The 27442-nt window shown below is 43.7% G+C and overlaps 2 protein-coding genes across 4 annotated transcripts; one reads left to right on the forward strand and one right to left on the reverse strand.

Annotated features, from left to right (window-relative positions):
* Positions 1-1662: 1662 nt before the first annotated feature.
* Positions 1663-6329, reverse strand: ap5m1 (adaptor related protein complex 5 subunit mu 1). Of its 3 annotated transcripts, none has more exons than XM_053435255.1 (9): positions 6135-6329; positions 5102-5756; positions 4775-5002; positions 4547-4686; positions 3894-3979; positions 3678-3790; positions 3484-3580; positions 3276-3392; positions 1663-2146 (listed from the first exon to the last, which is right to left on the reverse strand). In XM_053435255.1, the coding sequence occupies exons 1-8, from the start codon at positions 6200-6202 to the stop codon at positions 3310-3312; spliced, it is 1470 nt and encodes a 489-aa protein (XP_053291230.1). In that variant the 5' UTR covers positions 6203-6329; the 3' UTR covers positions 1663-2146; positions 3276-3309. The 3 variants fall into 3 exon arrangements, with proteins under 3 accessions (XP_053291230.1, XP_053291229.1, XP_053291228.1); XM_053435254.1 differs by having other exon boundaries at positions 1663-2958; XM_053435253.1 differs by having other exon boundaries at positions 1663-3392.
* A 67-nt stretch (positions 6330-6396) lies between these two features.
* On the forward strand, positions 6397-16174 carry exoc5 (exocyst complex component 5). Its single transcript, XM_053434995.1, has 18 exons — positions 6397-6590; positions 6930-7024; positions 8730-8877; positions 8973-9167; positions 10571-10635; positions 10880-10908; positions 11035-11144; positions 11261-11305; positions 11392-11532; positions 11619-11701; positions 11791-12000; positions 12108-12255; positions 12365-12473; positions 13650-13770; positions 13894-13980; positions 14103-14211; positions 14343-14558; positions 14961-16174. The coding sequence occupies exons 1-18, from the start codon at positions 6564-6566 to the stop codon at positions 15147-15149; spliced, it is 2127 nt and encodes a 708-aa protein (XP_053290970.1). The 5' UTR covers positions 6397-6563; the 3' UTR covers positions 15150-16174.
* The last annotated feature ends 11268 nt before the right edge of the window (positions 16175-27442 follow it).

Below are 27442 nucleotides of genomic sequence, written 5' to 3' on the forward strand. Positions count from 1 at the left end.
TAGCAGTTTTTTGTATTTGATAATTACAAAGTAAAGTGAAGTGAGGTACATATAATGGACAAAAGATTTACTTTTATTATTAAGAAAACAACAGTAAATGTAGCTACTTTCTACCACTGGTTTCTAGGGAGGATTTCTGGAGGCCCAAACAGATCTAACCCAACAGGCTCATCGAAAGCGACAAGCTAACCCCCGACAAGCCAGAGAACAGAGAAGACATAAGACTGTCTATACAGTTAATGGTAGGAATGCAAATTATTGTTTTTGCATTTTATCTTTGTTTCCCTCCGAATGTGGCCTGTTGATTGATTCTAACCTGATCTGCTCATTTCATTTTGGGCGTGCAGCTTGAGTTCCGAACTCAGAAGGGACCAAGAGGCTGAAACTTTTAAGAAGGCCCACAGCGAGAAACATCTTCTGGGATGAGACAACAGAAGAAAGTCTGGACCCTGGTCGCTTTCTGGAGCCAAAATCTCTGCCTGTGCTCAACCGGCCCCAAACACCTGTTCGGAGCAGGAGATGGGAGCCAAAATGATCGAGCTCAAGGTCCCAAAAACAGACTCAAGGAAAGAACTGTTCAAGAAACGGGACTTAAAGGACTGTTGTTGCACAATAACTTAACATGAACAGCTGAAAGGGAAACTGAGAGAAGGGCAGGGGTAAGATAGTTGCATGTAGCATCAGTCAGGGAGGATAAGCGATAGAAGTTGGGAAAAGTGGAGTAAGAGTACCTTTTTTCTTTTTAGTAAACACAAGAAAAGGTAATATAATATAATTATCAACAGAGCATCATGGCTTCTGAAGCAAAAAACTAAAAAAAATGATTTCTCTCATCCAATCATGGGCTCATGTTTAGTTTTATCTTTATATGCTTTAACAAATCAACATTTCATATTTCATCATGTCACTGTGTTGTATGATTTCAAATCCAATCAACTTTCCAGATGAACAAACTTGGGCTCAGATCAAATTTCCTGCATGACTGAGTTTATGGCGCCCTCTACAGGTGAGATTGACGCACTAATGTGGAGAAGCTCGTGTAGTCTTTCTACAATACTGATAACATACATCTAAAATTAAAATTAAGTTCAGAAAGATTCACATCTGCATTCTCGTTGGAACATTGGATGTAGATATTAGCACAAAAGAATCCCTTAGCTTCCAAAGATAACGTGTCCCATTATTTGAAAAGATCTGTGGTTCTTGAAGAATGAATTATGCCCATGAAGAGGAAAATGCTAATTGCACCATCATTCCTCAAGTGGTCTCTCTGAGGCTGGTTCTCGGCGAGGGTATGAGGGGCTGAGAGGAACTGGACTCCCACCAAACACCTGAGGCCACAGCAGCCGACAAAAAGCCTGGGTCCTCCTCAGGCATGGTACGTTAGAGGAACCCTGCTGAGATCACATCACACAGCAGGGGGCCGGACAGAAATTAATTAGCAAAGATTGTGTTGCGCCATCTCAGTGGAACTACTTTGATAAAAATAAATGTGAACTGAAGAGAAGAAGTGTAATAAGAACTGTATAGAGCTCTGCCACTGGGTGTCATGATTGTGCTGAGGGACACAGTGAAGTGAATGTCCACAGCTCAGTGGACATCAACTGTGTTTATTATTACAGAATGTGTGTTTCATATGGAAAAACTTTCGGAATCATCACATATATTTATATCACTTTATTCTGTCCATTCTCAGTATGTATTAACATGATTAATAATGATCCACAGTGTTGCTTTAAATTCAGAAATGTATTTGTTCAAAGGTTACTGTAACAGAAAATCGTTAAATCCCTTAAATATTTGCACGTTAACAGTGAGGAAATACACTTATAATTGTGAAAAGCTCATCAGGTTTCACACCCAAAGCGTGAGCAGAAGGCATCGGACCACAGCAACGCATTAAAGCGAGTCCGTCTACTTAGCGAGCCATTCAATCAACAAGGCAAAGTCTGCCAGCGAGAGGCCAGTGACTGCAGACTACAGGAGCCAGACTGGCCACATATTGAGGAGATTTAGAGTGGCCCAACTCCTCCAAAAAAAAAAGAAATCTTCTCCTCTTCCGGTTCGCTAGCCACATACACTGGGCCTTAAAGCCAAATCATCCTGGAGGGGAGAGCCGAGAGGTCTTGGTGTCTACCACTCTGCACTGCCACATAAAAAGAAGGTGAAGGATGCCGTGTGAGCAATTGGTTCCAATTGACAGAGGATTGGTCATGGTCAGCCTTCAGAGTGGAAATCCACGTGAGAATGTAGCATTTGGACCAGCAAGGGGCACAAGAGGCCAACAGCACACAATGAGGCCACTCAGAGGAGTCTGGCTGCTGAGAAGCAGTGGGCCTCAAATTTAACCCTTCGACGGCTGGTTATTCATTATTATTACTCATCAGAGTTCAGGTAAAGTCATTGTTAACTGTGGAAAAACATGTCTTCATAGAACTTTTACCTATCTAAGTAAAGATCAAGGAAGACCTTTTGTGTTGTAACAATAGGGTTCAGAAATCAAATACCTGAGGTTCTAGATTAATCGAGTTAAAGCACCTCCGCAACCTCAAAAGGCCACCCCACCATTACTGTCCTTGTGACTTTTTCACCAATTAGGCAGCTCCTGCTCGCTGAATGGGACCGTCTGCCTTTAAAGTCTCTGAGGGCCAGAGGGTCAGCGCTCAATCACAGTCTGGTTGGAGGGGTTGTGTGTTTGAACGAACCACTAGTTGACAGGGCGGGGACGGGGTCAAGAAGAGGCGGGGGAGTGATTGGACGGGGTAAGGGCTCCTGCCAGCTCTAAAAGAGGAGCCTTTTGTAGCCAAAACACTGGCCAGAGAAGCCTGGCCTTTCACAGCCCAGCCGCCTGTCTCCTTCAGGCCCACAACAGCTGATGAAAAGGTCCCAGCTGCTAATTATCCGGCTGATGGAGAGCCACTGAAGTGGGACTGTCAGAGCGAGGGGTGGCCCTTGTGTCTGCAATGGGATCAATTTGAGGGAGGGTGAAAGTTGGGGGGATGAAAGACATTTAACCACAAGGAAGGGTATGATGAAAAAAAAAAACATGTTTCTGCCAGTCAAAGTTTGAACACTGATTTGCTAAATTATTTACAAGGGAATATTAGATTAACGTGTAACATGTATAAACCACTGACAGGTGCTCATTTATAAATACTCCAGCCACAACAAGTTTCTAACAACTTAATTTAATGGAGTCACATGTACTTCACATATTCTGCACATGTTCTTCAGTCCCTTGAATATAATACAGTGTAATACAGTGAACTGTGCACCTTGAACACCAAGCTCCTCTTTTACAGATCCACGCTACAGCATCATCTGCCCAGAGGACACCGGAGCGGCACCTGCTGAGTTCCATATAAAGTACTCTTTGGATTGAAGTTCTCGGGCTGTAAATACAACAGACAGACAGAGACTTTCAGAAAATGTGTTTACTATACATCAAAAAAATGTTGATACAAAAACATTCAAATTGCTCACATGTTGCAATCCGTGGTTTGGCAGAAGAATAAACCTGCACTGAATGCTGATCCACGCAGGATCCAGAAAGTGTTGTGTCAGGCACCTTGAAATACAACTGTGAAAATAACAGTGGATTTGTTAATGACTGTAGAACATTGCAAACATTAAGACTAAAGACATGTTTCTGACTCTCAACACACATATGAACCTACTTTGATGTAGGCAGTCAGTTCTGTGCAGAGAGGGTCAGTAGGTCCTGGTGTGGGCCCAGAGAAGGTGATCCTGCCCTCCATCATGACCTCACGAGATTTAGGAAACCTCTGTCCTACATGTCAGTGACAGGAATCTGCTGATTAGTTTCTTTTTCAAATACACAGCCGCAATAAAAGTGTTTTTATATACAGTGATGAGCAGAAGTAAATGTCTACCCAGGGTCCAGACCAGCAGGTTCTTCTCCTTTGAAACATCCAGTTGCCCGGAGCTCACCTTCACATCCACCACACCCATCTGATCCCTGCACACACAGCCCATTTATAAACGGTTGTATTCATATTACCAACCACGCTAAACTGAGATAATAGTAGATAGTAATTCTGAATTCTGAAAATTTACATTTCATGGGTTCAACCACATTCAACTGTGTTTTTACACAGATATTGACACAGGGGCAAGCAGTGAGAGCATATTTTAAACCAATCTTGATTGGTGCATTTAGAGAATGAAAGTTTCAGCCTGTAAGAAACCGACATAGGGACAAATGTTCTTCAAGTGTATTAAATGTGAGAAGCTGGCAGATGAATTATCTGCTGATATAATAAATCCTTGATATGGGAGTGTAATGATTCTGTAAAGCAAGACTGAAACTAAAGTACAAACGTGGACAATCTCAATTACGATACAGGATGGTGGAAACCTAATACCCCACGATGTTCACCTGCCGACACAGCTACATGTGGCGTCTGATGAACTGTCACTACTTTCTCAAATCAGTCCTCGTTTTATTTATACTCCTTTCTAACAATTAAAATCAAATGACCGGACACAGAACCCCTTTGGTTTGTTATACATTTTTGTAGTTTACCTGTTAAAGAATGGCAGATGTGCTTCACAGTACTCAAAGCTGTTCTTCACACTTTCGTGAAGTTTGAGGGTTACTGACACACGCAGCTGGTTTTCTTCTTCCTTCAGTTGATACGATCCAAGGATAGGGGGAACAGGAACCTGTTGATAAAGTTGGAAGAGTCACATATGACAGCACAGTGAACATGTGGGATGAGAAGCATGTGAGAAGGAAGTGTATATCCTCTACCTGAGATGTATAACTGCATAGTCTGAAGGGCTCTAGGGGAGGAGAGAAGGGGAACTTATAGGGCCCAGAGAACGCTGAGCTGTCACTGTTATCGACGCTGCTGGCGGTCAGGATACTAGAATCCAGTGAGGTGACGCAGGGATGGACTAAGATGTCCTGCAGTGGAGAACCGTTTGGTGGCAGTGTGAGGGTCACCGTCACATTTGGGAGCACCCCCTCCACCTCACACTTATGGAGAGATATGAGGAAAGTAGAAAGCAAGAGGAAAAGTTAGTTAATTGTCAAAAATGTCTGACTTACTAACTTCCCTTTCAACTGTGCACTTACTTTGCATGTCACTGTGCCGTACACATCCCAGAGGTCCTGTGTGCTCGGATTCCCATACTGCATGGAGCGCACCGTTTCTATCAAAGCTACATTCACAACTGCCCGACCCCGGTAGAGACCTGTCTTCCAGGCCGGCTGCTTCTGGTTCCCAGCAGGTGTGGGCGCTGTGCCCGGTGCCCCCAGCGCTGGCAGATCCAGGGGTGTCCCAAGTGGACAAACCTGCAGGAGCACAGAGGGCAGCATTGCAAGGCGAGAGGCCGGCCCCTCGCTATCAGGCTTGTTCCCCGAGCCCAGGAGAAAAGTCTGTAGGCCTGCCAGGAGGGTGAGACCCTGTGAGACAGAGAGCAAGTTGGCCAGGGGTGGCCGTGGCTCAGGAGGGGCATCCACTAAACACAGGCAAGCCAGGATAAGGGGCCCTTGTGAGACGGCCAACACCGGCCACAGTATTCCCTTTCCAGGACCGTCCACGTGCAGCTCCAGTGCCGGGGACCGCTGGCGATGAAGGCAGTCGTCTCTGAGAGCCACATAAGTCTTGTCTGGCTCGGAGAGGCCCAGCTCAGTGAGCAGTAGCTGCAGCACGGTGCCGTCCTCTGGGACGGCTACATAGGAGGAACCTGCCAGGCACTTAGCACGGTGCTCCACAGTGGAGAACCTCCTGTGGGGGTGAGACATAATAATTATAATTATAATAATAATTAGCTCTTTCTAAACATTGTAACAAGCAGGTATACATGGAGGAAACAATACGCCAAATGAAACAGGATGCTCATAAAACCATCAGCAAACTGAAAAAGGCTTTTTAATAGAAACCGTTTTTTGAAGACAATTTTAAAATAGATAAAAACTATTTAATAAAAAACTGAGAAGCGGTGTCGATCATTTGTAAAACCTTGTAAGAATGAGCTTGAGATAAGCTCCAGACTAAATTAGATGAATTGAAGATTAGACAAGACATAATGACATACAGTTATGAACAATGTGACACTTCATAGCGGGACGTGTGTATCATGCAGGAGAACATTTAGTTACAAACCTCGAGAATCGTATCGACACATTTTCTCCCTTCTCGTGAGAAACAATCCACAAAGCTCGCACACTCATTTCTCCGGCTGCACTGAATCCTCACGTGATACAAACACAAACCTGACCTGAATTAACGATCACATTTTGTCACAAATAAAAACAGGCTCTGGTCTCATGACACATCCACGGTGGACCGACTTCCTGTTGTTGTGTCACGTGACTTCCACCGCCAATCAGCCGACCCCGCGCGCATGCGCCCCGGGCCGCAGCCATCCCCACCCTGCTTTCATACAGGAAGCTGGGCTGCTAATCATCAGGCTGTCAACAAAGGGCGAAACTGCACCAAATCGCCAAATCCATGCGGAAGTCGGCGGCGTTACCGACTCCGAGCTCCTTCCCCTCACCTGCATCCCCACACGAAGCGAGCTGAAGCGTCAACATGGCGACGACCGCTCAGCTGTTCGAGGTACAATGACCGGAGCACTGTTAGCTGTCAGGTTAGCAAGGCTGCTAGTTATCGTTGACGGCAGCCTAACGGTGCCCGTCACTATTCATTCTGTTATTAGGGTCTAATAAGGACTCGAGCAGCTGGGAGGAAGTTTGCGTCATGTCGTGAAAACTGTTCTGGACGAACGCTGTTTATTTCATGAATCGAAGAATTGGCCTCGTTATTAGCTGTTATTAGCCGTTTTGTCAGTCATCCCAGTTTGTGTGTGCTTTTATTATCATAACATTAGATTCAGTGTTTGAATGATCGTACGTGGAGGAGAACATTAGCACTAACACGACCTTCTCTCCCCCTCAGGAGCCCTTTGACGCAGATGAGTACATTGAGAGGTTGGCATGGAGGACTCCTGGAGGAGGCTCCAAAGGAGGAGCAGAGGCTTTTGACCCTAAAAGGTACAGAAGCAGCTTTTAATTTGTATTTACATTCACAACACACACGTGGTCTGTGTTTATGTAGAGCTTTTCTCGTCTTGATGACCACTCAAAGCGCTTTACAGTGCAGGTTGTTGCCTTTCACACATTCACACACATTCATACAGTGCATCTACGGGTAGCACTTTTTCTATGAGGGGCAATACAGGGTTTAGTATCTTGCCCAAGGACACTTCGGCATGCAGATGGGGACAACCTTCTGGTTAGAGGACAACCGCACCAGCCCCTAACCCATCTCAGATTACTCTGAATATGAGGCTGTAGCTTAGTGAAATCTCATACTGCAGGTTATGGTGCCAGTTTTTCTACAGCCTAATGCATTTCTTTAATTTTTGCAAAATCACAATAAACATTTAATATTGAGTTATTCAAATGTGTAAAATGCTCCTACATCTTGTGAGCTTTCTTTTAATCTTGCATGTAAATTTAGTTTAAATTTGAACATGAAAATTACAGACTTACTTCTCAGGAAGATGCTTTAGTAATATATCATATTATGACTTTTAAATATCCAACAGCCTTGTCTATTTCCTTCCACTGACAGTGTAATCACCTCCACAGCAATGCAACTAATTGGTATGTCTTCATACCGTCCTCCTGGCCTCTTCCACAATCAGACTCATGTCTAATATTTTCAGACTCTCATTGAAGTTGATTAGATTGTGACATCAAGGAATGTCTTGAATTATCTCTCAAGTCAAGAGGTACTAGTAAACCAGAAAACTAAGTATTCGTTTTATTTGATCCTACTTGTCAGGAAGTTTTTGACATTTTGAAGGGCAAATGTGCCAATTTTTTTGTCTGTTTTCAAAAAAATCCCGAGGTTAATCATAGAACGGAAATATCTTACTGTAAATTATGATTCTTCTTTTATACCTTTCAGTGTCAACTCACCATTACTTGGAGGGAAACTGAAGTTTTTCCTTTTACACTGACCAAAGCTCATCTTGGTGTCCTCTACGCTAATTCAATGTCGATGATGGTTGGAGAAAAAAACTGAAATATCAATGCTTAGATTTCTTTTCCATGGCATTTCCTCTGCTTGTTGTTGTGTTTACACTTGGGGACCTACTTACGTCTCGTAAGCAAAAATGCCATAACACTTAAACTGTACTGTAGATCCGTCCTGCCTTATCTTCTTCCTTCACAAAACTGTTGCTACCACCTCGTTGGAAGCTTTTAGCGAGGAGTCAGAGACAACATATCTGTGGAGGCCACCATACTGTGAGTCACCAGCCAGGGAATGAGTGTCTATTGGGAAGGGATGGGAGATGTCTTTAAGCTGTAGCCAGTGCTGAGGGAATTAGTCAAGAGATTATACACTCATCATTTTGGGATGTTTCTTACTCTGTGAAATGTGGTGCTGACTTAGAACATTTGCTCTGCGAGCCTGGTGACACTTAAAATGCAGCTGACGAAGCTGCTAGTTCTCAGAGCTTCTTAAGTCTGGGGACCCAGGAATTAAGCAACCGGTACTATTCAGTAACTATTAACTGTGAGTGTGAGGTCAGTGGGACAGATTTAACCTTGTGTTCTGCAATCACTTCCTCATGAACAAGAGCAATATTTGTGTGTGTTTACTTGTGTGTTTGTTGAGGATTTACTGTGTGTTATGTAAACCGATGTGAAGTTCTGGATCCATATACCTTTCTCTCCTCTGTTATAGGCTCTTAGAGGAGTTTGAGAACCACATAGAGGAGCTAAAGCTACTGGATGAGAGGATCCAGCGGCGGGTGGAGAAGCTCGAGCATCAGTGTCATCGTGAAGCCAAGGAATTTGCCCACAAAGTGCAAGATTTGCAGAGAAGCAACCAGGTGTGTTGTATGGTCAAATATCATTTATATTCATAGCCCAGAACACAGAATTCTTCATCTATTTTTAATGTCTTTATTTTTCTGTGTCAATTCAGGTGGCCTTTCAGCATTTTCAAGAGCTTGACGAGCACATCAGCTATGTGGCCACCAAGGTTTGTCACCTTGGCGACCAGCTGGAGGGCGTGAACACACCCCGGCAGAGGGCTGTGGAGGCTCAGCGTCTGATGACCTATTTCAACGAGTTCCTGGATGGAGACCTACGCAGTGACGTCTTCAATAACCCAGACAAGGTGCGTACACGCTGCACGCCTTCGTTCCATTCACTCTGGCGGAGGTGTGACCATTGACAAGGTCCCCTGCTGTGATATTGCCGGAGGTAAGAATGAACGGGATTAGGAGGTAGAGCATCCATATTAATTTGTCAAGTTTATCCCTTTAGTTGGATCCCTCAGCTAATTTGGATTAATAAACTGTCATTTGCTGCCTGACAATAGCTGGGTGATCGACTCACATGGATGTCAACATGCTCATGTCAACCCTAATTGCATTTCCAGTAAGTTGTCTCGGAGCAAGAATTTAGTTGGTCCTCAGCTTTGTGCCGCATTACAGAGGCAAAGAGCTTGTGGCGTGATCGTACATTTAAAGGCGGCGATAACATGGATGCTGTGAGAGGAGACGCACATAGATTCCGCCTACACCGAGGCCGTGTAGATGTTAGAAAAGTGACCCCCTGAAAGTTGGATTTTGCAGTTTTGTAAGTGAGAACGAGAGGCTGGGAAGCCTCAGATTAATTCCTGTTGGTAGGAACATCATTAGTAGATGCAGAGCAGAGAGTCTTGGGGTCAATCCCAGAGACGAGAGCTGGAGATGGAGCTAGTTTTCTGGAGAGGCATGCAGAAATATCTGGCAAGATTCCTTTTCCTGAGCATACCTCCAGACAAGGGGGAAAGAGGAAAGCTGCAAGTGAATAGCTGAAGGGGGGTGGCTTTGCTAATCCTTCTGAAAGGGAGGGCTGGGCCGCCAGCGTGGAGACAAGTGCTGCTAAACCCTGACTGCAGGGAGACGGCTACATTACTTACATGGGATTTAGCTAATCTTAGCTGGGGGACAGATACTTAGAAAACCTTCGCCGAGCAGAAAGGCTGGATCCTCCTCACGGGAGCGGAGTAATGATGTTAGCTGAGGCAGGCATCTGCAGGAACAGAGGAGTTGCGGACGGCGGGCCTTTCGTAGGTCTGGGGCTTTTTCAGCCAGCGTGTATGTCAGGAGGGGCGGAGGCAGGGGAGTTCTCGACAGGGCCCCCTTTTTTTAGACAGATATCCCTGGCCGGACAGATTATTGAAGGCGATTTAGACTCCTGTGGGATTACAGCCCATTCAGAAAAGGCATGCCAATAAAGAGTGGGATGGGCCGCTAAGTCAGGGCTGCTGCTGCTGTTGTTGCTGCCGATGCCCAGGTGAGCGCAGCCTGTCTGTTATCAGCTCCCTGTTCAACACGGGGAGGTGGAGGAGGGCTGCTCTAAGATGATGATCCCCCCCCAAGTGGAGAACACCGCCGGCGGCCTGCCCGCTTTCTGCCCGGATGTCCACCTCTCCTGGTTCTGTCGTGCTCTCTCTCTTTTTCCCTCACCTTACATCTGTCTCTCTCTCACCCACTCACTCTCCGCCTCTCTTTCTCTCTCTCGCTCCTTCAGATTAAGGAGGCTGCTGATATCATCCAGAAGCTGCATCTCATTGCCCAGGAGCTGCCTTTCGACAGGTGAGTCAGGCATCCTGGAGGCAGCTTTAGACAAGAGCCCTGTCAAACAAGAGGAAGGTGGTGTATTAGTGATGTCGACTTTTGCTGGTCGTGTAAGGCCATTGCAGAACAAATCGAGTATTTAAGCATTTAATCCAAATCAATGCATTTCCCCCCCAAAAAAAGTGCCATAACCTTTTGACCTTAATTGTGGGATACGAGTCATAGTTGTGTCTGAATGATTTCTTGTGTTTTTCTCTGACAGATTTGCAGACGTCAAGGCAAAAATTGCCAGTAAGTTAGTGGTTTTTTAACTAACTCATTATGCACTATTATCTGCAATATAATGATAATAAATACGGTAAAAGTTAACTCATTATAATATAATTTTTTTGTCTTTGTGTTTACTTTTCTATCCAGGTAAGTACCACGACCTAGAGCGACAGCTAATCCAGGAGTTCACTGCTGCCCAGCGCAGGGGCGAGATCGGACGGATGAGGGAACTTGCGGCAGTACTATTACATTTCAAGGTGATTCTCTTTCCGTGTATTTGATATAATTTTTTATGTCTCGAGTCTGATCATTAAAATTGTCACTTGATTTATACATGTTGTACCGGAGTAACTCCTGTTTCTTCTTGTTAAAGGGCTATGCACATTGTGTGGACGTCTATATCAAACAGTGTCAAGAAGTGAGTAAAAAAAAGTTCCTCTTATATGTCACACACTGCACGTTTTGGGTGTCAGTAATACCCGAATAACCCTTTTCTGTCTCAAGGGGGCCTACCTGAGGAACGATGTGTTTGAGGACACTGCAGTCCTCTGCCAGAGGGTCAACAAGCAGGTGGGCGAAGTCTTCAGCAGCCCAGAGACTGTCATGGCCAAACTCATCCAAAACATCTTTGAGATCAAATTACAGGTATTACTACTACCGCCCGTGTGTTTTGTGTTTTCTAGCTGTGTTTCATCTGTTCGTTTTATATTTGACGGGCTTTGTGTCTCCAGGCCCACGTCAAGGATAAACTGGATACGACCCGGCACTCTGATGTGGAACAGTACCTCAAGAACCTCTATGACCTTTACTCCAAGTAAATAACTTGACCGCATACTTTCTATTCCCTTTCGGTCACACACCTTAATACTTACATTTTTACTTTTCTCTTTACGCACTCCTCAGAACCACAGCATTAGCCACCAAGCTAACGGAGTTCAACCTGGGCTCAGACAAGCACACGTTCCTGTCCAAGCTGATAAAGAGCATCTTCTCCTCCTACCTGGAAAGTTACATTGACATGGAGAGGGAATACCTTCGCACTCGAGGTGCTATGATTCTGCAGCGATACTATGACTCCAAGAACCATCAGAAACGCCTCATAGGCACCGGAAGGTCAGAGTTTCAGCAAGCCATATTAAGCTGGGATTATTTTAAAATCTCTTTTGCACAATAATAAAATGAAGATGCACAAAGTAATCTTGATCCACATTCTTCTACAGCATTCAAGAGCTGAAGGAGCGTATCAGACAGCGCACTAACCTTCCGCTGGGCCCCAGCATCGACACTCACGGGGAGACCTTTCTCTCCCCAGAGCTGGTCGTCAACCTGCTGCAAGAGACACGCCATGCCTTTGAGAGATGCAACAGGGTGAGGCTAATCTGCTTTGTTTATTCTGTAGGGGAAGGGGGGAGTGTATTAATGAAGTCTTTTAGAGAAAAGTAGTTTTGAAAGAGTTTTATGTTTTGGGGTCCCACAGCTTTCAGATCCCTCGGACCTACCCAAGAATGCCTTCTCAATATTCCTGCTGCTGGTCGAACATCTGTGTGTGGATCACATTGACTACGCCCTGGAGATTGGCCTCTCAGGTACATCCTCCTAAACGCATTATAACCATAATGCCTATATGGTAAATAGACTGTATTTATATGGAGCTTTTCCAGTCCTTCAAAGTGCTTTACAGTACAAGTCGCATTCACCCATACACACACCATCATATATATAGTATGTTTATATATCTTTATGCAGCGCTTATTATCAATCACCCACCATTCACACACTGTCAACTGCAATTTGGGGGTCAGTACCTTGCCCAAGGAAACTTCAGAATACAGACTGGATGTCGTGGGGATCAAACCACCAACCCTCTGGTTAGTGGACGACCCTCACTACCTCCTGATCCACAGTTGCCTTTGAATAAAATACATAAAAAGCAATGGACCTGGATAGTTGTGGTGATAAATATACTCATATTGTCTTCTATTCACAACTTGACCAAAGAATCCAAAGGTTGTGTCCTCTCAGGCAAAATGAAGCTACAAGCTCTTCACCACACGGACAAGATCATTTGAAATGCTGCTGTCTGTGACTTTTTGATCTCGACAATGTAGCGTTTGAGTTTCAACCTTCGAGCCTGTTTCCCTTGGTGCCACATCTCAATCAGATGGCCACAGTTTTTCTTCCTTTGACACCTGAAGGGGGGGAAAAAACACCTGATGTCTCATCACTAACCGGAGTTATTTACATGAGCCTACTGCGCCTGTAGCCTTTCACTTTGTCAGGGACCAGATGAGGAAGCGTGTTGCCATGGACACCATACCAACGCTATAGCTAACCCATTTTGTTGCAGTTAACAGGGGTAACAGATAAATATCCAAGCTACCTCTCTGTGAAGGAGACTGTGTCTGGCTCTTCTTTACCTCCTGCATGTGCCTGTATAATAAGGAGACAGCTTATCACCTCCAGGCAGCTACAGTGGAACTAAACATGAATTTGGTATCTTACGGTGGTGGATTCATGAGGTATATTCTGCTTTAAGGAAGTGAATTACCGATGCCCCCCATGGTTTGATCCCCTTTCTCCTCACTGACTGAGTGTTAATGTGAATGAGAATCTCTGTTTCATCTATTGCACGTCTTTAACGTCGACCCATAGAGAACAGGCAACAGCAAATTTCTGCATTGTGAGAATCCCATTGATTTATTCTTTCACCTACATTTTGGTTTATTTTCTTGATGTATTCTTCCTCTCCTTTTGATCCACAGCCATTCCCTCATCAGACGCCAAGAATGCCAACCTGTACTTCCTGGATGTGGTTCAACAAGCAAACTCTATCTTCCACTTGTTTGACAAGCAGTTTAATGACCAGCTTATGCCTCTTATAAGGTCAGTTAGTGGTTATAAATATTTCTGAATATTTGTATAGCTATATACCTCCTGTCTTTCATAGACACAACATTTCTAGATGAAAAGTGGCGCTCTGATTTACCCTCTGAAATATCTCTCCAGCTCATCTCAAAAGTTGGCAGAGTGCCTGCACAAAAAGAAAGAGACGATAGAACAGATGGAAGTGAAACTGGACACGGGAATTGACAGGTGAGGTTATAATAGGTGGGAAACTACTGCCAATAGAGATGTTTTATTTTTAATATGGGAAAACTAAAACCAACAAATGGCATGACGAGCCGTTTTCTGATGTATTTTTCTGCCACACACAGAACACTGAACTGCATGGTGGGGCAAATGAAGCACGTTTTGGCTACAGAGCAGAAGAAGACCGACTTTAGGCCTGAAGATGAGAACAACGTCATGATCCAGTACACTACAGTAAGAGATCTAAGAGAGACAAGAGGCCTCTGTCTCATTTTTCTGTTCTGTTCTTTGACTAAACACTGACAGATTTTGCTAGTTTGTCAGCATCTCCTCCATGTTTCCCTTTGTGTATTCCTGCCCGACAGGCCTGCTCCAAGGTGTGCTCCTACGTCAGTCGGCAGGTCGAACACGTGCGGAAATCCATGGATGGGAAAAATGTGGACGTGGTGCTGACGGAGCTGGGCGTGCGTTTCCACAGGCTCATCCACGAGCACCTACAGCAGTACAGCTACAGCTCAATGGGAGGCATGCTGGCCATCTGCGACGTAGCTGAATACCGAAGATGCGCCAAAGAATTCAGGGTAAGGGAGGGACGGGGGCATAGGTCAAGGATACATGGGTCAGATGGTAAAAGAAAACTTTATATGTGAATGGCCAGTCTAGGTGAATGCTTATGTGGATGATTATTTTTGTTGATTTATTTTTCTCCCAGAAAATCTAAGAAATTTAAGTTTGAAAAGTTCATTATTTTGTCAGTTATATCAGACATGAAAGCAGCAAATTCTCTCCCTGTAGTACACAAATATTTGAGATTTTTTTTTGATCTATTACTTAAAATGACAAAATAGTTATAAGACTTACAAATGTGTAAGTCTTATAACCACAAAGTAAACCACAAAGTGTCCCTGTGTGGTTTTTAGTGCACAAAAGATACACTGTGATTTATTATGATCATCTGAACATGTTGTTTCTCCGTCCTCCAGGTTCCTCTAGTGCTGCAGCTCTTCGACACACTCCACGCCCTCTGTAACCTCCTGGTGGTCGCCCCCGACAACCTGAAGCAGGTGTGCTCAGGTGAGCAGCTCACCAACCTGGAGCGGAACCTCCTGCATGCCTTCGTCCAGCTCAGAGTGGACTACCGCTCAGCCAGACTGGGCCGCCACTTCAGTTAGTGACTGATACAACACTCTGCTGCCCTCCGTCCAGTAACCAATGCTTTGATGAGATGACGCACCTTGAAGAAACCCATCCCTGTTTCAGAGAACGCATCGGTCTGGCCCCTGGCATACAGACTTGACTGGGATCGCTTTGTACATCATGGAGGCGAAGGCCAGTGCTCCTTGAATTTGGGAATTGTGCATTTTACCGATTTATTTTGTCCAAGAAATTTAAATATCTATTGACTTAAGATTTCATTTGTTTTTAAATACTAATCCATCACAATCTAAGATTTCTGAATATTGTAAGTAAATGGACAATGTAGAATTTTGTGCTTATGTAAAAGAAAATTGAGAAACTTTTTTTTTTTTATTGTGCCAAATATATAAATTCTGTGGCTGCACTTGTGCACAAGAAAAGTCCCTGAAGCTGCTGTAAAGGGAGACGGTCAACAATCCCTCTGTAAAGTCAAACATCAGGCCTGCAGTGGCACTGTCTATCGGGAACAGCTTCTCTTCCTAGTGAGTTGTAGACAACAGAGGCAGCCCGGCCGAGCATGAGATAGAGCTCGGTCTGGCTGAGAGAGATACATGACCACCTCTCGAAGCTCCGACTACAAAGCAAAAGGTCAACAGGCCATCACAGAGAACTGTGATCTGAACTACACCCAGGCCTGGGAGCCTCTCTGGAGATTTGGGTGGTCCCCTCTTGGGCTCAGATGACTGGTGCGATGGGTCACTGAGTATGTGTCACTGTAATTGCACAGATCAACACTTGCTCATCCAGCGGTGCACACAGACTGGATCTGCAGTGTTTCTGGGTCAGGAGACATTGAAATGTTGACCTCTGGCGATGAAGGAAACCAACTAGAGGGGACGTCTTCACACAGGGCTTATGGGAGGTTCACACTCACTGTCTTTTGCACTAAGAGATGCCAGATCGCGTCCCGATGCCTGAAACTTGTCTCATACGCAAAGCTGCTCCCAATGTGCTGCTGTTACCTTAATTAGTGACTCATTAAATAAGATGTTTCATTTTACTCTCGTCCCTGCTCATGATATCCTTCATAAATGCAGAGCTGCGAATCCAAAGTCACTTCGGTTCTCTCGTGAATGTCACTTTCAAAGTGAGATGAAACGGTCCTCCTTTCTATAGAAGTCATCAAGTATTCATGGGAATACTTGCCACCAGAGTAAAGTTCTTTCTTAGACTTCAGGAAGTGAGCGGAGCCAGAGGGGATTAGATATCTACGAGCTGATGAATTGTGTGCAGTAGTCATGGACTGGGGGAGAGCCGGGGAGATAGAGACGCCTGAGAGCTCAGTTCCAGCTCCGGCTGGTTAGTGTTGTGTAGAAGGTACACACAGTGCTGTGCAAGCTCAAACAACATAATTAATTAGGTTAATATTAATATTATCAATGCCACATAAATTCAATTCTCTCAGCCCTAATCACACCCGGATAGCTTGTAAAAATTATTTTGTTAGGCCCTGATGCAAACAGTGGGTCTTTTCCAAACATTTGAAAACTATTTGTTTTTGCAGCGATTAATGTACGTGGCGCGGGGAAAGGTTGGGGGAGCGGAGCCGGGCCGGGAACGATAACTGGCGTGGAGACGGAGGCAGAGGCGCAGCCCGGCCCCAGGGACTACCGGCACAGGCGCACGCAAGAGGGGGAGGGATGTGTTTTTTGGGGTGGGTGTTTGAGCAGGTGGAGGGGATTAGTAATACTGTCAACACTGGAGAGCTGGATAAGACTGTCCTCTCTTACGCGTCAGTTTGAGCAGCTCTTGCATACACACATTCAGACACATAAAGACGCCAGTACATACAAACACAGGGGGCGTCAGGACGGGAGAGGGGAAACTTCTCTGTGGCTGAGCCGACCATGGAAGAGTTGTTCGTGTTCCACCTTTGATTCTGCTTCTTGTTGAGGCTTTTTCCCCCCCTTACTACTGGAGTTAATTCATCCAAAAGCTGCAGTATACTGTATTTCCCCCTGTGATCAGATAGGAGAAAATCCTCCTTATAGCCGAGCGTTTGGCCTTGAATTGGTAACATAACCCACGTCAGTATCCGTTTGCATTAAGATCCCCCTGGCTCTATGCAGTAGCAGGAAAATGTTAGTCTAGAATTTAAAAAGTCGGACTGAGCAATAAATAGGTTAATATTTTCCAAGTTACAATGAAGCCACAGCCCAAATTCATTGTTGATACAGTGGCATCTATCTGGAGTGCATATCACCTACGCGTTAGATTTAAATAGGACCCTCTTTCGTGCAGATTCAGGCCAAATCCTGAGTCTTTAATAACACTTCAGCATCAACACTGAGCTTAAGATCCAACATTTAAAATTCTGCAACCAAACCCTCTCCTCCCCTGACCACATGTGTTTACCCTTTCATCATTCATCCCCCTCTCTTCCTCCGCCTCTGCCAAATCATCAACCACACTTTCCTGTCCGTCCACTCTCTTTCTCTCTCCTCCAACCAGTCGGTCCTTCCCAGCATCCCGCAAATACTTGCTTTCGGTGCGTCTCTGCTCCGCTACATACCCCAAATAGGCCGGCCCTCCCTCTGCCTCCTGGAGCACTGACAATAAAGCATTACAGCAGTCAATCCATGTCAACAACAGCTTTGCTTAATTCCTGCTAAACACGTTTAAACTAAATCTTCACCTAATGATGCATAATGATTTGCTCTTAGTGTGCCGGTGGCTCATACTAATTTCGGGGGTTTATTTTACGCGCCATCGGGAAGAGGACTCAGGTGATGTCGCTGTGGCAGACTGGGAACCCCCTGTTTGAAATGACTCAGGTCATTTTTACTGCACAGACCAAGCTTTACATGAAGGTAAGTGTTGTCGGATCCTAACTATTTTCAAAGATAAAGTTCTGCATTTATAAATCATGCAATAGATGAGACAAATGTAAAAAAAATGAAGAAACTCCACGGGAGACATCATGAAAATAATACTGAGCATTTGAGTTGAAATGGGTTTTAAACTATATTTCTATAAAATTCACAGTGATGATTTATAAATCTATTCTTTAGGACTTCTCAGCGTGAGGCTCTCATGGCTATGGCTGACAGCCAGGCTATCTGATGCGATGCAGATGTTGCCCCGGCCTTGACCTCCTGCCCGTATGTTCCCGGGGCCAAAACGGCACAGGTGCCCGCGCCACCTTCAGTCTTGGGCAGGCGGGAGCAGCACTGTGCAGGATGTGAACGGTGCCAACTCTCCTCCTTTGCTCACTTTTCCTTCGTATTATTATTATCTACAATCTCCCTTGATTCCTGCCACCGCACACCACTTTCCTTTTGATGATCCCAAACTAATGTGCTTGTGTATTTTTCCACTTCGCCCCACGCCTTCACCTATAATAAAAAAAAGAACACTATTAATTCGGTGCCACCGTGGAGTGTTTTCCAGTGCTGTTTCCTGGCCCGGTGCCTGTACCTTGCTCTCTCTTGGCTGGGTTTGTCTGGTTGACTGCTCCACAGGAACAGACTGGCACTCTAGCTGAGGGCTCCAGGGTCTGCACACACAATCCACTAAACATGTCTCTGTGTGAGAAGCTGCACTTAATATGAAGTAGAAGACTCCTGAATTCAACATATTAAGCACATTTCACGAGATATTATTATACTTTTCAATGATCCAATATTATGTTTAATCATAAATTTGTTTATTATTAATCTGTATTATTAGAAGAGCCTGACTGGTTTGGTTATTTTCGGTCGGATGCAGATACTAAAATAGGAAGTAAAACATTTCCAACACAGATATATATTGGCAGATATATATTTATTTAAAAAATATAAATTATTCCCGAGATCTTGTAATCAACCATTATGACAAAGAAATGTAATTCAGGCTGGATATTTATAATTTAATCATAAACTTTATTATAAATAAAAAAAATTCAACCAATTATGTTGTACTACAATTTCCCCCCAATGTGTATTCTCTAAAATAAAGGTTTTCATATCAGTGCATATGCAAATATTAACGCTGATACCAATATGTCTGTGTCCAATCGATGAATTGACCAAACTTTAATTATTATTAGTTTTAGTATTATTTATGTAATTAATACCCAAAATGTGTGGTTCCCTCTCTTACTAGTACAAAATACAATATTTGGATGTATGCTTAAATACATACAACACACCTTGTACCCCTAATTGACTAATTGGCAAATGTAGTACAAGTACAGTCCACATACAAATACATAGAGAATACACAACATATCTGAAGAACAAATTGATTGTGATGGTTGAGGGACTTCAGTGCTGAACACATTCACTCACAGGGCAAACAAACATCTGTTACATGTGTAAGGCCCATGGCCCTCCTAACCCACTGATGTTGAACCAAGCCGGCACATTTGCCAGAGAAACAAATGAGGTCTCTCTCTCTCTCTCTCTCTCCTCCACTGAAGATGAAACACTGCATCACCAAAGCATGTGCGTTTGTCTAATCAAGCTTTCGCCCGTGGCTACGTGGAGTGTAAATGAATAGGCTCGTGTATGCCAGCCGCTATTTCTGTTCAGACTGGCTGCCGGTGTTTGATGATGATGATGAAATGGTGGCAGTGAACATCAGACAGAAGGGGGCACTAGTGCTCCAGTGTTTCTCTCCTCCCCCGTGGAGCCCCTCTTTTCCTTGGAGCTCCTCACAATGGGGATCTGCCTGAGGGGGGAAATGTTGCTTTTTTAGGTCTGTGAGCCCATATCCCTTAATCCCCAGCCATGATTGACAATCATGATTTAGGGTATATGGTGTCCCATTCTAATCCACGAGCAATGATTTCATTTGCATACCTTCCGTACGTGGCCTCATTTTGGAGGAAACGGCTCCTTTGTAAGTGATACAGAAAGAGAGAGGGAGAGAGGGAGTGCAAGATAGAGAATAAGGAGGAGAAAGAGAATGGATGGGGGAATGTTTGTGTTTTTTCTCTTCTGTATTTTTTCCCAGAAGGAAGATGATAGCAGTCTCCATGCCTAACCAAACCTTTCTGTATATATGCCTTTCCTCTGCAGCACTTTCCCCAAACACACACTCTCTCTCACACACACACACACACACACACATTCAATGCGTGTGCACATTCAAACTCTCCAGCTCAGTCACAAGTATATTCAGAAATGTAAAGACGTATGGAGAGGCGAGAGCACAGTGGAACACACACACACACAGATGCTCCCTCACACGATGCAAAACTAAATTGCTATTTGCTCATTTTATAACCAAGTCAGGCTTAATTATAATCATGGGAGTTTGGGAGTTACCGTATAATCTCTAGAAGGTATTAAGAATTACCCAGAGCACACCACAGTGCAAAAGAAACAAATACAAATACATACAATTATTTCCCAGTCGTAACACCCAGGGGAGTCTGAATCAAATAATGCTCAGTGTTTGGTTATGCCCACAGAGACCATTCATCCTGGCTTTTATCTACTGAGGAAGTGGAGCACAAGTGAGACACTGGATAAAAGGTCAAAAGGCTCACCTCTGAGGGCCACGTAAAAGGTACAAATCATCCAGATGTATACGCCAAGATCTTCAGATCAGATATAAATATTCATTTTTATTTTGAGTATATCACAGTAATTTGCACTGGTTGTGATTAATTATATGTCGCATGTCTTTAAGACTTTTGGATAATATACAAGTACAGCAAGTAATTAAAATAATGGCATGATAATTGGAAATAATGACTAAATATACATGACAATTTTACACATCGTCCAGAGTAATTAATCTTACTCAGTTGACAGTATATATAATACTGAAACATTAATTTGAAATTATACAATTACTTGTAATAATCTTATATTTTTCTATTATTACAATAAATCATAGACAATTATTTGGCTGGAAATTAAAATGTTATATTCTTAGATTGTATTATCGAGATGTGATGTGTGAGGTAGTTTTAATAAATCAAAATGTAATTTGGAAGCAGCAAGGGACTTAGTAGACATCAAAAGATTTACAGCAATATCAGACATATAAGGCTGTATTTGAAGTGTATAATATAATAGACCAAATATTTTAAATATTTCAAAATGATTATGATTCCGAAATGACCACATGTAAAAGTATTATATATATATATGACATATAGATGTAATGTATAGAAAAGAAAATCTATATACAGTACAATATATGAAACTCTCAGGCAATGTGAATAGGATGATTTTAAGAACATTAAATATAAATAAAAGCAGGAAACTGTATGTTATCGTAATGGTGGGTTGAAGCATTTGATAAAAAAAAAATGCAACAAAAAACATGCCCAAATTAATCAAAATGAAATAACACTGCGGTCATTATTAGAATTAATATAAAATATAATCTTCAATATTCAGATTTTTACTCCCTGAGGAAAGCTACCAAGGTTTTCTGCCTTCAACAGAGGGAACAGATAGAGAGTGAGGGATCCTCTTCCCTCTGAGTGATCAGCACCAACATCACATATTGCACCATCCATCCATCCATCCATCCATTCACCATCTATCCATCCATCTATCCATTCAATCCTCCCTCCTTCATTCCTCTCTGACCCACCGAGTCTGGCCATGTCTGTGTGACAGAGGACTCCCCTTTGGAACAATAACAGTCTGATAATCTCCTCTTATCTCTAGTGTGTTTAGTGCCTGGTTAACAGGCTGTCTACGTGATGGGTGTCTCTCCACGCCCCCGCTACAGGGGAGAGATGGTGTCATCTGGAACCTGACAAATACAGCTATAGGCTGTAGAGTGGGGGAGAAAGTAGATCAAAATATTACAGAAAATGTTATCTTATTCTGTAGACAAAAATAAATAATGTGCTAGATCCATTTGGGAAGAAATCGATAAATGATATCCATGTGGCACCATTCCCATTAGAATAAACCCAGCATTACAATGAAGGCAGGTGTATAGACAGGGTTATGTGTTACCTGTCCTCCCCCTCCGGCCTCACCCAGGACATCAGTGTGGGAGATGTCATGAGATTAGGCCGCCCCCCAAGGGTGTGAGCACCCACCTTCCAACCTCCACGGGCCATCCCAGCCTCTCCACAATTAGCACTGTTTACCAGCCCTGGCCTAATTGATTCCCTCTCTTTATCTTTTTACCTCCCTAATTTTGTTATTAAGTGTGCGGGAGAGGCGCGAAAGCTCCTCTTTCCCCCGTTTTGAGAAATTATACTCTTGTACTTGATCCAGCTAACAGGATTTTCTTAAATTACTTTATAAAAGACCATCTTTTAACTTTCTTCTTTCTCTCTCTATCCATTCATTAGCAGGTCTGCCTCGAGGCCCCGCTCACATCAATTTCCTGGGTTAAAGTTACAAACTTAGGCAGCTCAGCTCGACGCTCACGGTGGTTTTGCGGACGAGCGGGGGTGGCTGTGGGTGGAATGGGGACAAATTATTAATTTATGAAGTATTAGAAAAATAAAGCGATTGAATTAAGAGTATTGGTCCTCTGTTATCCAGCATGGCGAGCCTCAGGGACATACTGGGGTGGAGGACATTATGCAAATGTTCCCCTTCTCCTTCCCTCTCGCTCTCTCTCTCTCTAGCCTGCTATCATCCAAGCCCTCTCCATCCCTCCCTCTCTCTCTCTCTTTAGCAGTCATACTCTGCCCTCCTATAATCTCCCCCTCTCTGTTCCTGTCTCTTTAATCTCCATCCGTCAGCACAGACAGAGACACTGTGGAGAGTGTCTCCTGTCGAAATAGCTGCGCTCCGACTCGCTGTACTCTCTCCTCTGTCTGAAGTGACGATTTCCAAAAAATGACAAAAGCAAAATTAAAAGTCAGGAGAAGGAATCCTTGACATCCACAGATCCTAGTAAAAAAATCAAGCTTTTAAAGATGATGGAAAAATAGGAACCTCAACATTAAGCACTGAGATGCACGTCTAGAATCAATGGCAATTATACAGCAGAGTCCATTATGCATGAAACTTATTTTATTTTATTGTGTATATTTTTATCAAGTGCTGTGACCCCACATCCACTTTTGAGGGACCCCTCCTTATAAGGGCGTTTCTCCTACTTCACATCCTCCCTTATATTGTGATACTCCATGGGAGAGATATGTGACATTTTGGTCATTGAAGATTTTGTATGTTAGCCTCCATGTTATTAAGTTAAAGTGCAATCTGATGACTTATTTGTGTGGTTTAGTTTGTGTAGGGGCTCCAATTGACCGGAGGATGTGCGCTTCTTCTACTATTGTCAGAAAACCGAGATCACCTCACTCTCCGACCCTTTTAATCAAATAAATCACGATGCAGACATCGCTAGGCGCTACCGGTTACACATATACTATTTAGGGTGGAGTTTTCTGTCCTTCAGAAATTAGGGTTGATCAGGAGGAGCCGTCAAGTTTTGGGAGGAAATACTTGAGGCAGCAATCCTTACACTTTCCAAACAGTTTTAAAAATGATATTTCCTGTGATAATCTTATTTCACATCTGAGTTACACTATTGGTTGCGAGAAAACAAAATGTTGTATGTAGGTTTTCGGACTCTAGAGGGAACAGTGCAAAATCAGATATATTACCTCAAATGATGTCACTTGAGGCAGTGTTAGGGATGACAAACATTTTCAAAATCTTCAAAAATGATGGAACTTAGAGTTTGGAAAGAAGTGAACTAACCACACCTTTGTGGCATACTCCTCTTTGATGCATTATGGGTAATGTAGGTGCCAGATTTAGGCAAGGAATAAGGATGGAATTAAAAAGTATCTCAGATTCTTATGCATTGAATTTGAATTTCCTTTTTTTATTTTGCCCCTGTGGTGTGGTAAAGCAGTGGCACTGTCACCTCACAGCCAGGAGGTTTCCAGTTCTGATGTCTGGAGTTTACATGTTCATGTTTGTTTATCTGGATCTTCTCAGGTAGGGGAGAGCGGGGTAATGTGGGACATCGGGTAATGTGAAACACCCCCTGTATCTAGGCAGCGGAACACATCGTGGAAAGTATGTTTTTTCACACAAAAAAATAAGTGTTTTTTGCATGTAAAAGTTAATTTTCTTGCTTTGAACTTAATCAACTGTTGTGTCAAAACAAATTGAATCAGGTAGAAAAACTTACATCATACATGTTGATGAACTTCCAACATATAAAATCATGTAATTGATGCTAGCTGAAGATTAGCCAGTATTGCTAAGAGATGTTGTTTTTTCTAAAACGGTGGCTGTGGGGTAAAGTGGCACAAGTTAAGTTTAGTCTTAAACATATTTTAGTGTTATATTACATTATATATGTTTTATTTGTAATGTCATAAACATTGTAGAAAAGCCATCATGCCAAGAAACTATAAACCAGGAAGACAACCTGGGGCCAAACACAGTGGTTGTCAATCTAGCTGTCGGGATTTTAACTATTACAACATGTGTTGTTATGGTAGTTTTAAAGTGGAATAAGTAAGTGGACCACTTTACCCCGTAGCTGGGGTAAAGTGGGACACAAGACCACTTTTTTTAAAACAATCATATTTTCATTGCCCTTGGTCCTGAAGACATTCTGATCATTTCCATTGCTAGAAAACATCCTGAATTAATGGGGAATGTGTACATTTTACTGATATATCATTTCAGCTCGCCTAGAGGGGAGCAAATGTAAAAAATGTCCCACATTACCCCGCTCTCCCCTACTCCGGCTTGGGGTAAGGTTAATTGAAGACTCTGAATTGTCCCCCCTCCCCGGAGCTTTAAGCTCACCATCTTTGGGAGTTTATGCGTGAGGCTGAAATTGAGAACGGAGGAGGCATTTGTTTGTTATGACAAAGCAACAGAGCTGAACTTCAATATTCATGTATTCTCATCATTTGTTATGTCTCAGTGGTTGTAGGCCTATCACAAATTAAAAACTTGTACGTACTTACACTCTTGCATACTGTACATGCCATGCGCACACACACACACACACACAATCATCATTCAGCTGTTCTGTTGTGATGATGTGTTGAAGGATTTTATTATTTTTTGAATCTACATTTAAAAGGCTTAACATGAGAGAGGGCTACAAATGATCTTCTTCGAGTCATTGCCATCTACGTTAATAATGATGAACTAACAAATAAGATAAATAACCAGAGTCAGTGAAGCCAAAAGAATGTGGAAGAAAAAAAAACATCAAGATGAGTAAATAACGGCTAAACGGACTCAGATTTACACCAAGATTTACAGATATAATCCAATGTCCATATCTGCCTATTGATTTTAGGATTCTTCTTTAAATAGACGATTAAGCCAATAAAACCACAAGAAACTGAATCTTTTTTTATTCCAGTGAAGACTCGGTCCAATGCACTCATCCATGATCCATAAATAACCTAATGTGACATGCAAAAGAAATGTGGTCAAAATTGATGTTTAAACAAGGAGGCTGATGAGGCCCAAGTCTAGTTAATTGAGCCCTAATGGGGGAGGAAGATGATGAAGAAGATGAGGAAGGAGCAGGTTGGATGATAAGATGAGGAGGACCGAGGGGAAGGAAGGGAGGAGGGGGGGGGGGGGGGGGGCAGCGAGGTTTGGTGTCAGTGACAACGCCAGTAATCTTACAGCGGGAGGGGGAGAGGTTCCCAGCAGCACTGGTGGCGTCCCGCTCAAGCAAGGCACTGTAGGGCAGAACAGGCAGGTTTGATGTTAGCAAATATTAGCTTTGTGCAGGACGTGGGTGTATTCTCTTGGACACGCTCATTGCATATTCAGAGACAGATGTTTCCGAGGAGGACGAGGAGGAGGGTGGCTGAATGAAAGGCCTGAGATGGCAGAGTTGCTCTCGGAGGAGCAAGTAATTGGCCCCTCGACAGTAGCGGCGACAGAGAGAGAGGCACTTACACACACCTATACACACACACACACACACACACACACACACCCCTTTCCCCCTCGCTCGTCTCCTCTGCCTCTCTCTCCCAGATCTGATAAAGGTAAACGTGTAGCAAATTTGTCATTTGATGAGGGAGGATTTCCACAAACAGAGCTGACATGATGAGCCTGTGATCTGCCTGTATGAGAGTCAGCAGGGGCCCAGGCAGGCAGAGATCTCAATCCTCCCTCTGCCTCTACCCCCCTCTCCTGCTCTGTGCCTCTCTCCTCCTCGCATACTGTCACACACACACACACACTCACACACACTTGGCAGTGTTCGCATTGAGCCGCAGTCTCAGTAATTGCTGCCTGCCATCCATATCTTTCCCCTTCTATGTCCCTCGCTCCGCTGCCGTCTATCTCACCTCCTCAGAGACATCCTGCTCTCCTTCTTCCCCATTTCCTCTTTTTACTCCATCAATAAAGGGCCCGGCCCTCGCCTCAGCATCACACTCAATTTCTGACTCTTTCACTTATCTCCGGGCTCCATGCCTGAAGACTGCTCCATTATCCACACCCACCTAGCTCCCACTTCCTCTTCTTCCCCTTCTTCTCCTTCTCCTCACCCATGCAAAGAAATAAAAGTCTAATATCACCAATGTCGTAGTGACAAGTTAAGGGGTTAATGGCGAAGAGCTCACTCGTAGACATGAGCCAAGTGATACAGTTGCAACTCCTTCAGGTGATAACAGCCCCACTGGTATAATACAGGGATTTTGTGAGGGGCCTGGTATCAGATGGATTCAGAAGGAATAAGTTAAATGAAGTTTAGAGGCGAGGGCCCATCTGACCTCCATTACCACAATCACTCTCACTACAGTAACCCTTCCATTGAGATTACGAACACCTTCTTTCAAACGTGATCACAAGACTCTTCTCTGGACATAAAAACACATCTGCTCCCGTCCCGCGGCACCTAATTGCTCTGCACTTCTGCAATTCTCCTCTCGGACGTGTACCCCCCGCCCTCCAGCCCTCCTCCACTTCTCTTTCCCTCTCTTCTTTTTCTGAGTCTTTTCCTCTTCATCTGATCTGAGAAGGAGTCACTGGGTTTGAGCCTTTCCACTCAGAGGTAATGGTCCTGCCTCTGCTTAGTCCCATGACTCTAATCCTGGGACTCGGGACCCGAACTACTGCTCTCGTCCATGCTGCCTGCTCAATGCCCCTCTGTCTCTCTCTGAACTGCCTCGGCTGACGTTAACCCTTTACCACGATTCAGTGACCGAAGAATGCTAATTAACAGTTAAGCTACGATAAGAATGGCAGCGCTCAAACAAATTATCTTGCGAATTCATTGAAAGGACCACTGAGTTCTTGGATTGCAACCCAGGGTTCGTCAAACTTATTTGGGAGAGAACTCAGATTTAAACAGTAAAGTTATTACCCAAGCAGGTTTAAATACCAACTTAGACAACATGACATAT

This window comes from Pleuronectes platessa, chromosome 11 (genome assembly GCF_947347685.1).
Source record: "Pleuronectes platessa chromosome 11, fPlePla1.1, whole genome shotgun sequence".
Lineage (NCBI taxonomy): Eukaryota > Metazoa > Chordata > Actinopteri > Pleuronectiformes > Pleuronectidae > Pleuronectes > Pleuronectes platessa.